Source organism: Monodon monoceros, unplaced genomic scaffold (genome assembly GCF_005190385.1).
Source record: "Monodon monoceros isolate NGI ecotype Baffin Bay Population unplaced genomic scaffold, NGI_Narwhal_1 Super_Scaffold_11, whole genome shotgun sequence".
Taxonomy (NCBI): domain Eukaryota; kingdom Metazoa; phylum Chordata; class Mammalia; order Artiodactyla; family Monodontidae; genus Monodon; species Monodon monoceros.
The window spans coordinates 136,467,269-136,481,417 of NW_021703767.1; the positions used below are offsets into that span (position 1 = coordinate 136,467,269).

Here is a 14,149-nt window from a genome sequence, read left to right on the forward strand (position 1 = left end):
GTCAAGCTATAATAGTAAAAGAAAAACACATTGACCTCTGTTACTCCCATATTATTTCTGAAAAACATTGCATGAATTAGTCTTTTAAAAAGTATATCTTGCTCCTAGATAATGTTGGAGAAAAACTGATCCTCATTTTGCATGACTTCATGCAGACTTCCCTATGTATCATTAATATTTTCCAAGATTGCGTTCGTTTGGCAACAATTATCTTTAGATGTTGCTTGAATGATTTTTGTTGTGGTAAAATACACGTAATAAAAATTTTACAGTTTTAACCATTTTAAGTGTGCAGTTTTATGGCATTAGGTGTATTCACATTGTTGTGCAAACATCATGTCCATCTTCAGAACTTTTTTATCTTGCCCAACTGAAACCCTATCCATTAAACAATAACTCCCTATTTCCCCACTCCGCCCCCCACCTGTGGCAAATACCATCGTACTTTCTGTCTCTGAATTTGACTACTCTAGGAACCTCACTCATATAAGAGAAATTATATGATAGTGTCCTTTTATGACTGGCTTTTTTCAGAATAATATTCCATTTTATGTATATACAACATTTTGCTTATTTTATCCTTTGATGGACTCCTGGGTCTCTTCCACCTTTTGGCTATTGTGAATAACGCTGCTGTGAACATTGGTGTACAAATATCTTTCACATCTTTTGGACATATATCTGGAAGTGGAATTGTTGGATCATATGGAAATTCTGTGTTTAGTATTTTTGAAGAATTTCTATACCGTTTTCCACAGTGGCTGCACCATTTTACGTTCCCGCCATCAGTGCACAAGGGTTTCAATTTCTCCATATCCTGGGAACTCTTGTTTTCCGTTTTGATAATAGATATTCTAATGGGTGTGAAGTGGTATCTCATTGTGGTATTGATTTGCATTTTCCTGTTAGTGATGTTGAGCATCGTTTCATGTGCTTCTTGGCCATGTGGTTGTGTGTGTGTGTGTGTGTGTGTGTGTGTGTGTGTGTGTGTGTGTGCGCGCGCGCGCGTATGTTTTTGGTTTTTTGGCCATGCTGCATGGCTTGTGGGATCTTAGTTCCCTGGCCAGGGATCGAACCTGGGCCTCAGCAGTTAAAGTGCCAAGTCTTAACCACTGGACCACCAGGGAATTCCCGGCCATTTATCTTTGGAGAAATGTTTATTAAAGTCCTTTGTCCATTTTTTTAATTGGGTAGTTTGGGTTTTTGTGTTGCTAAGTTGTAGGAGTTTTGTGTATATTCTGGATATCAATCCTTATCAGATGCTTATTGGTCTTTAAGAATGAGTTCAATGTGATGAGTATTTATATAGATCATCTCATAAGTTGGATTTACTTTGGGAATATGGCCATCTTTTTATTTTTTGTTTGATTAATTTATGCCATCTTTATTTATTTTTGAATTTTTGAATTTTAGTTTATTAAATTTTTTATAGAGCAGGTTCTTATTAGTTATCCATTTAATACATATTAGTGTATATATGTCAGTCCCAATCTCCCAATTCATTTCACCACCTTGACCCCCTGCACCACTTTCCCCCCTAGTTGTCCATACGTTTGTTCTCTACATCTGTGTCTCTGTTTCTGCCCTGCAAGCCGGTTCATCTCTACCATTTTTCTAGGTTCCACATAAATGCGTTAATATATGATATTTGTTTTTCTCTTTCTGACTTACTTCACTCTGTATGACAGTCTAGATCTATCCACGTCTCTACAAATGACCCAATTTCGTCCCTTTTTATGGCTGAGTAATATTCCATTGTATGTATGTATCACATCTTCTTTATCCATTCATCTGTTGATGGACATTTAGGTTGCTTCCATGTCCTGGCTATTGTAAATAGAGCTGCAGTGAACATTGTGGTACGTGACTCTTATTGAATTATGGTTTTCTCAGGGTATATGCCCAGTAGTGGGATTGCTGGGTCATATGGTAATTCTATTTTTAGTTTTTTAAGGAACGTCCATACTGTTCTCCATAGTGGCTGTATCAATTTACATTCCCACCAACAGTGCAAGAAGGTTCCCTTTTCTCCACACCCTCTCCAGCATTTGTTGTTTGTAGATTTTCTGATGGTGCCCATTCTAACTGGTGTGAGGTGATACCTCATTGTAGTTTTGATTTCTCTAATAATTAGTGATGGTAAGCAGCTTTTTTTTTTTTTTAAACATCTTTATTGGGGTATAATTGCTTTACAGTGGTGTGTTAGTTTCTGCTTTATAACAAAGTGAATCAGTTATACATATACATATGTTCCCATATGTCTTCCCTCTTGCGTCTCCCTCCCTCCCACTCTCCCTATCCCACCCCTCCAGGCTGTCACAAAGCACCGAGCTAATATCCCTGTGCCTTGCGGCTGCTTCCCCCTAGCTATCTACCTTACTACGTTTGTTAGTGTGTATATGTCCATGACTCTCTCTCGCCCTGTCAAAGCTCACCCCTCCCCCTCCCCATATCCTCAAGTCCGTTCTCCAGTAGGTCTGCGTCTTTATTCCTGTCTTACCCCTAGGTTCTTCATGACATTTTTTTCCCCCTTAAATTCCATATATATGTGTTAGCATACGGTATTTGTCTTTTTCTTTCTGACTTACTTCACTCTGTATGACAGACTCTAGGTCTATCCATCTCATTACAAATAGCTCAATTTCATTTCTTTTTAAGGCTGAGTAATATTCCATTGTATATATATGCCACATTTTCTTTATCCATTCATCCGATGATGGGCGCTTAGGTTGTTTCCATCTCCGGGCTATTGTAAATAGAGCTGCAATGAACATTTTGGTACATGACTCTTTGAATTTTGGTTTTCTCAGGGTATATGCCCAGTAGTGGGATTGCTGGGTCATATGGTAATTCTATTTGTAGTTTTTTAAGGAACCTCCATACTGTTCTCCATAGTGGCTGAACCAATTCACATTCCCACCAGCAGTGCAAGAGTGTTCCCTTTTCTCCACACCCTCTCCAGCATTTATTGTTTCTAGAATTTTTTGATGATGGCCATTCTGACTGGTGTGAGATGATATCTCATTGTAGTTTTGATTTGCATTTCTCTAATGATTAATGATGTTGAGCATTCTTTCATGTGTTTGTTGGCAGTCTGTATATCTTCTTTGGAGAAATGTCTATTTAGGTCTTCTGCCCATTTTTGGATTGGGTTGTTTGTTTTTTTGTTATTGAGCTGCATGAGCTGGTTAAGCAGCTTTTCATGTGCTTCTTGGCCATCTGTATGGCCATCTTTTTTCTTTCTTTTTTTTTTTTTTTTTTTTTTTTTGGTGGTACGCAGGCCTCGCACTGTTGCAGCCTCTCCCGTTGTGGACCACAGACTCCAGACGCGCAGGCCCAGCGGCCATGGCTCATGGGCCCAGCCGCTCCGTGGCATGTGGGATCTTCCCGGACCGGGGCACGAACCCGCGTCCCCTGCCTCAGCAGGCGGACTCTCAACCATTGCGCCACCAGGGAAGCCCATGTATGGCCATCTTTTATATATGATCTCTATATTAAATTTTTACTTTGTTGCCAGGCTTTTGGAGTGTTTTCTGTTTGGGCTTAATGACTGTGTACGCCTTCCTTTCTGCCCCAATCTATTTTTATCCCCTTTCTTACCTTCCTCCTTGCGTTAGTTGAACTGTAACTCTTCCAAGAATACGTGGTCTTCATCTTCTTTGCTGCCATGGTCTACTGGGTACTCTCTTCTATACACATATACAGTTGAAAATAAAAAATGGCCGCAGCTTTTATTTTGGCCGTTGTTGGCTTTTAGACCATCCATATATTCTTTTTTTAAAGATTTATCATTTATTATTTATTTATTTTATTTATTCTTGGCTGCTTTGGGTCTTAGTTGCGGCATGCAGGATCTTTCATTGCGGCTTGCAGGCTCTTCATTGTGGCGCGTGAGCTTCTCTCTAGCTGCGGCACACAGGTTCCAGAGCGCGTGAGCCCTGTAGTTTGCAGCACACGTGCTCTCTTGTTGAGGCGTGTGAGCTCGGTAGTTGTGGCATGCGGGCTTAGTTGCCCTGCGGCATGTGGGATCTTAGTTCTCTTACCAAGGATCGAACCCACCTACCCTGCATCGTAAGGTGGATTCTTGCCACTGCACCACCAGGGAAGTCCCATAGACCAGGGGTCCCCAACCCCCCGGGCCGCAAACTGGTAACGGTCCGTGACCTGTTAGGAACCGAGCCACACAGCAGGAGGTGAGCGGCAGGCAAGCAAGCGAAGCTTCATCTGCTGCTCCCCATCTTTCCCCATGGCTCGCATTACCTCCTGAACCCCTCTCCCCCAATCTGTGGAAAAATTGTCTTCATGAAACTGGTCCCCAGAGCCAAAATGGTTGGGGACCACTGCCATAGACCATCCATATCTTTGTCTGTGTACGATTTTATCATCTGAAGTCAGTGCTCATCTGTCTGATAAAATTCATTATGTTGCATTATAATACTACTGCCACTGATACTCATTTTCCCAACAAACCAATTTCTACCTTCACAGCTAACTTTGATACCTTGTTCTTGATGCCAGTTGGTCAGTTTCTGCCATCTTTCTCCCTGAAGTTTGATCCAGATCCATCGAACTCAACCATTGAATTACTTGGCTCTAAAAACCTTTGCTTCCTCTACACCTCACCTCCAAACAACCTCTAACTTGGATTTTATGTTCACAAGCCCCTGATCAGCATCTGAGATGTTGAACAAGGCTCTTCCCCTCTCTAACAACTATATCCTTTCAGTTTTAATAGGGCATCAAATCCACCACTTCCATGAAAGTTTTATGTAAGGGAGAACGTAGTCATGGAAAAAAAATATTTTTTTTATATATATGTATGTATATATATGTATATATATTTGTGTGTGTGTGTATGTATGTGGGGTTTTTTGTTTTTCTTTTTTTTACTTTTTGGCAATTAAGAGGTCATTTTATTAGTATTTTAAATTTAGTTGCATCTTAATACTTAACCAAACCATCAGTGCCTTTTCACTTATATACATTAGGTTATTTCTTATTATTAAATACAAAAATACTTTGAACTTAAAGGTGTGTTCTCCCTACGTTCCTGCTCCCATATCATCTTTTAGAGATTCCATGAGATACTAGGTTAACAGATAGAGTTTTCATGGCTTTGCCACATGTTGGAAAAATTATTTCAAAACAGTTATACAGTATCTCCAGCAGAGCATGAGTTTTTGCTACACTCTTTTATTTTCATTTTTTAATTTTGCTAAGTTAAGGGATAATACTTAACTATTTTTGCTATGAGGATGATTTCATTGATTACTAGTGGTGTTGATTTTTTTCTGTGTTACATGCCTTTTGTGGATTTTCTTACACATTTATCTTTGATGCTTTTGGAGTTAAGATTTATATGAGCTTTCTACATATTAAAAATTAATCTCATAATATCCACTATAGAAATTTTTCTAAATGAGTTTGTCCTTGTGTTTTGAGTGTATGATACATGTTTTACAAACCTGAAGTCTTTAATTTTTATATAATCAAACCTGATAGTCTTATAGGATTTTTGGTCAGTTCTAATAAAATAATTCTTTCCTATCAAATTTGATAAAATAATAAGTTGAGGGTTGGGGTGATATTGGTTCCTTGGTTTTTCCTTTTTTGCCCTTCTGTTTAGTTCATGTAGAATCATTTTAGGTGTTAGTTTAAACTTTTTTTTATGAGTGGTTAACCTTTGGTTAATGCTATTGATTTTGGATGTTCTTTCCCTTGCCCAGTGTATTGCAGTGTCTCCTCCTGGCTTACTATTTATCGAGGTCTTACACATTATAGGCCTTTGGTATTTGCAGGTTTAACATTTACAGTTTCACCAACTCTCAGCTGACCCCAAGGTCTGTCATTCAGTAATTTGTAGTTTTGCTGAGACTGAAGTGTTACTTGCTTACTGCCAAGCTTGCAAATAGAAACTGATCGTGGAAGCCCAAAGAGGAAGCCTATTAGACAGGCCAGCACCTGCATCTCAACGCAGCTTTGTTTTTCTTTACTTGTCGTCGCGTACACAGTAACTCTCGAAGTGGTAAAAGCTGTTTCTTTGTGAAATGTGGGCCCGAAAAGAAAACCAACTGCTAGTGCTGGTGATGGAAGTGAAGAGAAAATGAAGAGGTCTAAGAAAGTGATGGTTCTTAGCCAGAAAATAGACGTTTTGGATAAATTAAAGTGGTTTTGCAGATTCAGGTAAGTTGGTGGTTGGTTAATATTGCTACAGTATTTATGTAGTAGTTTATATTTTGAGTGCTAGAATTTATTTTTACAACTTTGTAAAGGACTAGTAATGTACTTTTAGAAGCACTGAGGATTTGAAGATGTCAGCTGTACTTCACTGACTTTTATGGGGGAAGTTAAATACTTTGGTAGTATTTGAAACCTTGAGAACTTTGGGATATCTTGATGGTCTTTGTGTTATATAATGTTTATAATACTGGGTTATCCTATTCCCATATTTCTGCCCTTGTGGCACTACAGCACTTCTAAGTAGTTCTAATGTGTTTTTGACTGTACCCTAAAACTCATTCCACTGGCCTCTAATATTGGTCTTTTTTCTCCTCCCCCCCTAATTATGCTCTTTTTATCATATCACATTAACAGTATGGTGTTACCCAGGTAAAAAGATCTTGTTGGTACTTTGAGATTGTGTTTGTTACATAATAACTTGAGTAGAGAGAGGCCTTTTGAAATACCTATTTTTTTCCATTTGGGAACTGTATCTAGTCAAAATAGCCCCCAAATAGTTGTACATATCTTTCATGGACTTCAGCAAACTTTTTGGACATTTATATGAACTGAGATTTATTTTAGATATTGAATATGGACAAGAATAGCTAGTTTCTCAAGGAACTTCCTAGTCTAGGAGAAGATAATGTAAACCAGTGATTATAAAGTGTGAAACATGTTCTTGCATAGGGAACTCTGGGAGCACAAAGGTAGGACCTGCTTAAAAGGGTGTGATGAAGGATGGCTTCTGAGAGGAGTTGAGTGAATTGATTGTTCTTATTCTTTGTTAATTTGATAGGGATCCAGTCTCCTCCCAGCATAACACTGAAATCTGGTCACTGCCTGTGTATTGTAAGGCTGTTTCTTTGATCTGTTCCGGCCAATTTAAGGAATTTACTATCTGCTTTATTTTAGCTGACGCCTTTGGATTTTCATTTCAGGCTTCTTGCCTCTTCCAAATAATGTCTCTTTCCAATAATTTATTACTTTAATTATTATAAGAATATCTGAAGTGATATTACATAATCGTGATGGTGGACATTCTCTTCTGGTTTCTAGGTTTAGAGAGATTGCCTAAGAGCTTTGTGCAAAATGCAGGTTTCAGGCTTAAGGATGGAATGGACACTTGATACATTTTTTAAAAATTTATTTTATTTATTATTTTTGGCTGTGTTGGGTCTTCGTTGCTGCATGCAGGCTTTCTCTAGTTGCGGTGAGTGGGGGCTACTCTTCGTTGCGGTGCGCAGGCTTCTCATTGCGGTGGCTTCTCTTGCTGTGGAGCTCGGGCTCTAGGCGGGCGGGCTTCAGTAGTTGTGGCACGTGGGCTTCAGTTGTTGTGGCTCGCGGGCTCCAGAGCGCAGGCTCAGTAGTTGCGGCGCATGGGCTTAGTTGTTCTGCAGCATGTGGGATCTTCCCGGACCAGGGCTAGAACCCATGTCCCCAGCACTGGCAGGCGGATTCTTAACTGCCTGGTGGTGCAGTGGTTGAGAGTCCACCTGCCGATGCTGGGGACACGGGTTCGTGCTCCGGTCCGGGAAGATCCCACATGCCGCGGAGCGGCTGGGCCCGTGAGCCATGGCCGCTGAGCCTGCACGTCCGGAGCCTGTGCTCTGCAACGGGAGAGGCCGCAGGAGGGGGGCGCGCACCAAAAAAAAAAAAAAAAAAAAAGTAAATAAATAAAAATACTGATTCTGCATGAGAACTTTTCGTGACTGGGAAAAAGTGACATAGTACTTTCTCAGTATCCTTTATCATAAATACAGGATTTTAAAAAATGGATATTTTTGCTAATTTTGGAGGTAAAAAGTTTGAATTGGAGTATATTTTAAATATGACTAGCCAATTGTGAGAATTCACAGAACCCTAATAGAATTAACTCAAAATAAAGAAATTTCCAATCATGATGGTTGCAAAATTGAGAAGATTATAGTTTGTTGATACCAAAGCCAGTACAGCAGTCAGTTGACCTAATAAAAATAGCACAGAAAATAAATGTTATGTCTAATATAGAAGAGATGTAAATCAAATTAGACTTGGTTTTTTCAGCACATTGGTATTAACTAATAAATCTCTTAAGATTAACATCACTCGTAAACTGCTACAATTTACAGGATTGGATCATAATTCTCTTGCATGGGAGGACAGAGTTTTTGAAAACTTTATAACTTAATTCTATGCCACTTTCAGAGGAGTTGAATACATCTTGAGCTGAAAGAAAAAGGGAAGAGCTTACCAACTAAAATTGAGTGATAGAGCAGCAGGGTTTAACTACCAAAGTTAATGAAGGAAAGGAACTGTAAGGTGTTCTTACTGTTGGCCAGCATGCTGGGGGAAACGGCTGTGTGTAGGTCTTTGGTGCAGCTAACAACATCTAAAAACTTACTCTAAGAGTTATATTTTAAAGTTCAATTCACTTGATTATAATGTACCTCTTATAAGTCAATTTCTTATTTTCAGAAGCATCCATGTGGCGTTTTTCCTGATGTTTATTCTTAGAGCCAAGAGAATCATACTTATAATAGACATTTTACTTCATATTGTTCTCAGGAAGCAATTGAGAAAATAAATGATACAGTAATTCTTTGCAGGATGTGACAGCAATCTCTTAATTTTAAAAGGAGGAATATCATTATAAAATGCTACTTTATTATTAAGATTAAAATCTCAGAAAAGAACAGATGGAAAAAGTACAAATCACAAAATCCATAAGGCAAGGAATGAAAGCTAGGAGTTAATATTGAATCTCTATTAAACAAATTAAGTCTAGGTTGAGGTAATAACGATTATAAAAATTAGTGTCGATGTTTTGATGGAATAATATAAAAAATATATTGATTTAGTGGTAATGGACTGGCAATAAATTCCCAGATTATGCCAATTAAACCCAGGAGAATGGAGCAAGAGGTATGCTGTTGTCAGTATAGATGGTAGTTATAGGTATGCTGATCCACCTTCCCCCCAGTTTTTCAAGAATATCAATGGGCTTCCCTGGTGGCGCAGTGGTTGAGAATCCGCCTGCCGGTGCAGGGGACGCGGGTTCTGTGCCCCGGTCCGGGAGGATCCCACGTGCCGCGGAGCGTCTGGGCCTGTGAGCCATGGCTGGAGCCTGTGCTCCTCAACGGGAGAGGCCACAACAGTGAGAGGCCCGCGTACCACAAAAAAAAATAATAATAAAGAAAGAAAGAAAGAAGGAAAGAAAGAAAGAATATATATATATTTCTTAAGTCACGTTACAATTTAAAGTTTTTAAATACACAATTTGTAAAACAATTTAAGAACTTTAAAAAACTTATTTAATATTACAACACACTTTTTAAGAATGTAGGAAACACTTTCAAGCTGTGATTTTACTATGAAGGTTTTTATATGTAAGCATATATTTATCTAGCTTTGAAGCATAGATCTTACAGGTATTAAAAGCCACTATTAACTGTGGGTATGCAGTATATCAGGTTTCTAGGTGTTTTCTGTAGTATTAAAATATTAGTAGGAAAATGATAAACTTATTGCAGACATTTTCTTCTTTCAGCTGCTTTTCTAACTCAAACGGTGTGTCTTGATGACACAACAGTAAAGTTTGAAATATGGGATACAGCTGGTCAAGAACGATACCATAGCCTAGCACCAATGTACTACAGAGGAGCACAAGCAGCCATAGTTGTATATGATATCACAAACGAGGTAAGTAGAAATGCATTCTACAAAGAAACTTGTTTGAGTATCCATTTTTGGTATTCAGAATTTCAATTATAGAAAAGGTTTTTTCTTAATCTTTTTTTGTTAGCCAAGCATGACATTTCTGCCAAAGCTTTTATGAAATAGAGAAGCTGATTTTAAAAAATAAGATGCAATTGTCTCAGCTACTACAGTAGTGCTAAGAATTGCTTTCCAGGAGTCACACTGGACAGTCTTTAAAGCCTCGCCTCACAGACACGCTCCCTAGCCATTCTTTGAGCCTGTGCCGAATAGCTGTTTCTTTGTTTCCCAGGAGTCCTTTGCCAGAGCCAAAAACTGGGTTAAAGAGCTTCAGAGGCAGGCCAGCCCTAACATTGTTATAGCTTTGTCAGGAAACAAGGCTGACCTCGCAAATAAAAGAGCTGTCGATTTCCAGGTATGTTGAATTTAACTTTCACTTGGAGGCGCATATTTTTCTTCTGTACCCACACTTGAATTACAGTTACAATTTTAAAACGATGCAAATGATAAAAAGTTTTTAGCCAGATGTGTACTATGTAATAAAATCTCATAAACCTGAATTTTTTAATATCTTTATTTAATTGTAATATATAAGTTGATTCAAAGATTTTGTCGACCTAAACAATTACAAAAGAAGTAATTGTTCACAAACAGTGTGGAAATATATAAAGCAAAAGGTGATTGCCTCCTACCCTAATCTCTCAAACCCCACGTATAACTTTAGTATCCTTCCTAACTTTTTTTATCTACCTATATATATCACCACACATATACATACACACATACATATATGTGGTGGTTCTTAAAAGGGCCTTCAAAAATAAAAGCTTTAAAAAATCCAGTGTGTATGTTATCTAATATAGCTAATTAAGAGTGTTCCCAGCTGCAAAATAAAGTACAGTCATTTAAAATAAAGCAATGTCTCTAGTTAGACATTTTAAAACTTCCCCTCCTCTTGCTCTTCAGCTTCTCTACCAGAGAAGTTTGGTTGTGGCCATTATATGTATAATATCAGTGATGGGTTAATGTTCTTTTTTGATGATGGAGTACATGTACTGGGAGAAAGGGCACTAATATTTCTTGCACTATTAGGTAGTAAACTGAGCATCTGCACATGTGGTTTCATTTAATTCTGGTGACAACCATGTGAGGTATAGTATCTATTACTCTTTCTAAGATAGTTACCTCCTCAGCATAGAGAGGCAGATAGTGCACTTACATTATAGTCACAAGTGGCCCTGTCACATAACATTTCAAAGGAACCTCATTTTTTTTCTTTATCAAATTGGAATGATAATTGGTTGTTCTTCACAACAGCTGTGAGGATCAAAGGCAATAATACACGTAAACTGTAAAGCATGACAACGTAAAGTAGTAATAGAATTTTCAGAGGAATGATTCATGACATATTCAAAATTAAAATGCTGCTTGTAGAATTTTCAAAGGAATGATTCATGACATTCAAAATTAAAATGTTGCTTGTAGAAGTCATTCAGAATTAAATACAAGGGTACCATTTAGTGGTTGAAGCCAGTGTTAGACATTTGGTTTCCCTTTACCTTCCTTGTAAATAACGAGCATAGGTAAAATTGCCATAAAGATCAAAGAGAGTTTTATATTTAGGATTGTCGTCCCTCTCTCCGAAACTCATCATCTGAAAGTAGATTTAATGTGAGACCAAATAAAGTAGGATGGGATAGTGCAAGAAGTTAAGGCAAAGGGGAAATTATAAACTACGCAGTGGTTACCTTTGTTTTACTTTTAACTATAAATAATTGCTTATTATACAGTTGTTGGTTGTAGGTGATCAAGTTGGAGTAGTAATAAGGAAGCCTCTTTTTTTCTATAACAAAGATAAGGCAGGTATAGTAATAGTATGTGCAAAGGATATATCTCAATTTTTGTTCTATAAACAGGAAGCACAGTCCTATGCAGATGACAACAGTTTATTATTTATGGAGACATCAGCTAAAACATCAATGAATGTAAATGAAATATTCATGGCAATAGGTAAGATTAACTTTTTTGCAAACAGTAAAAATATAGGTAGAACAAGTTACACTGGGGGCATATTTGGTTTGACTGTCTTTTTTTTAATTCTTGGAATTTTGTTTTGTTTTGTTTTTAATGATTATACTACTATCCTAGATTTCTTCCAGAAGCATTACTTTGTTAGGCATATTGTTAAATTTGAAAAATTATTACCCATTGGGTTGCAGTGCTTTCAGTTTAGTTAAGTTTCTTCTAGGTGAGTTGAAAGCCTGAACTTGGAGCTGATAGTTCAAGCAGATAGATTTTCTAAAGATTTCACTGAAAATTTTGGATAAATACATGTTTTTCTATTAGATTATAGTTCTTATATAAAAGGAAGATAAACTCAGTAATGTTTTTCAGTGCAATATATAGACATGATGAGATTTGTTTCTTACTGATCAATAACTATTTTCATCTCTCCATTGCTCTGAACACTATTTTTGTTTATTTTTCAGGTTCTTTTTAAATCATTGATTACTGACAACTATAACACAGACAAGTACATTGTACATACAGATTTAACAAATTGTTTTAATGCAAATATTGTAATGGAGAAAGTTTCAAAGCACTGAGGCACAGAGAGAACAAGGGAAAGCAAAACAATATCCAGGCTTTCTATTGCCTCGATGGTCATTTGATCCTACACTGTGCTCTTACCTTTCCTCTAAGTACTTTTAACTAATAATGATTGCTGTTGCACAGTCGTTGATTATAGGTGATGAAGTTGAAGCCTTCTTTCTTCTATAACAACAATTAAAATATTTTTATTGACCCTAGCCGCCTCCTAGTAGTTTTCAGGTGCAGATCCCATGGGAGGGGTCTACTGTGGTGGCTCTCACAGTCTGCTGCGTCCACAATGTCCGTGTGCCAAGCGCTCATCTCATCCCACAACATCTTTTATTATACAACAGTGATTATTAACTGGGGTGTCCACATCCTTGGTCCCAAATAAGTATTCTTTTATACTGAAGTCATACAAATTAACCAGGGAACAGCTGATTCAGAGGCTAAAGAAAACTCAATAAGAGCTGCAGGTACTGTCATATTATTTTTCACTAGGTGAGAGAGTTTAGTGGCAGCTTCATTTAGGGAAAAACTTGCCTGTGTAAAATATTTTCCTGAGAAACTCAGGCTTGCATTTTATTAGGGAAATACTAGCATAGTTGTGAAGGATTATGAGAGGAATATATAGCTGTTTTGTTTTTTTTAATAAATGGGACAGATCACACCCACAACCACATCTGAAAAGTTAGGAAACGAGATAATAGGGCCTTCAAATCAGGCTGAACTTTTAAACCTTTCTGATGCTATTAAGACTCCACCAGATGGGCTTTATTTAATTTGTACCTTTTATTTAGACTTGCTAATAAGGTTATTTCTTTCAGAAAGTAGCCTACGTATTAGAGCTCTTATTTACTTTTCTAAAATTAGAATGTTAATAAATCACACAGTGAACTCATATTTGTACTTTTTTTTTTTTTTTTTTTTTTTTGCGGTATGCGGGCCTCTCACTGTTGTGGCCTCTCCCGTTGCGGAGCACAGGCTCCGGACACGCAGGCTCAGCGGCCATAGCTCACGGGCCCAGCCGCTCCGTGGCATGTGGGATTCTCCAGGACCGGGGCACGAACCCGTGTCCCCTGCATCGGCAGGCGGACTCTCAACCACTGCGCCACCAGGGAAGCCCCATATTTATACTTTTGATGGGTTCCCAAGTAGAGTACACTTGTTTAGTAGGAGTCTACCATAAATTTATCATCTGCTTTTAATTTGATAAGGTCTTCAGTGGCTTTTTTCATTGCACATCTTCCTTAACTTGATTCAGGATTTTTAGCTTCTCACAGTCCTGATCAATTCAGGGTCAGGTTGGTAAGCTGCAGTTATCTATATACAAAGCAGATAGTACCAGCTTCGCTTTGGGTAGCACTCACTGAGATAGGAGACAGGAGACTACTTCTTTTGAGACCCCCTGAAGATATGTTGTAGTTCATCTTCACATAATAAAAATTAACCAATACAAGTTAAAGGTTCCTCATTCCAGTTTAATTCTTTCAACCTCCTAATTTCACTCAGATCTAATTACAAAAAGCCCTTGCCGGAAGTATGCCAAAGGGAGAGATGATCACTTAGTCCAAAACCTAATTTGGTATTAATTATAATAAAGTTTGTAATGTTAGCCTACTCTTTGTCCTGGCGGGGCTTT

The 14,149-nt window shown here is 37.9% G+C and overlaps 1 protein-coding gene across 2 annotated transcripts in view; it reads left to right on the top strand.

Annotated features, from left to right (window-relative positions):
- The window catches only part of RAB5A (RAB5A, member RAS oncogene family), a 31,686-nt gene that overhangs the window by 15,051 nt on the left and 2,486 nt on the right, over positions 1-14,149 (top strand). The window contains exons 3-5 of one of the 2 annotated variants that reach the window (XM_029214634.1): positions 9,749-9,900; positions 10,208-10,330; positions 11,832-11,925. In XM_029214634.1, the coding sequence (XP_029070467.1) occupies positions 9,749-9,900; positions 10,208-10,330; positions 11,832-11,925 (369 nt within the window). The remainder of the gene's footprint in view (positions 1-9,748; positions 9,901-10,207; positions 10,331-11,831; positions 11,926-14,149) is intronic. The other variant, XM_029214635.1, reaches the window with a different exon arrangement.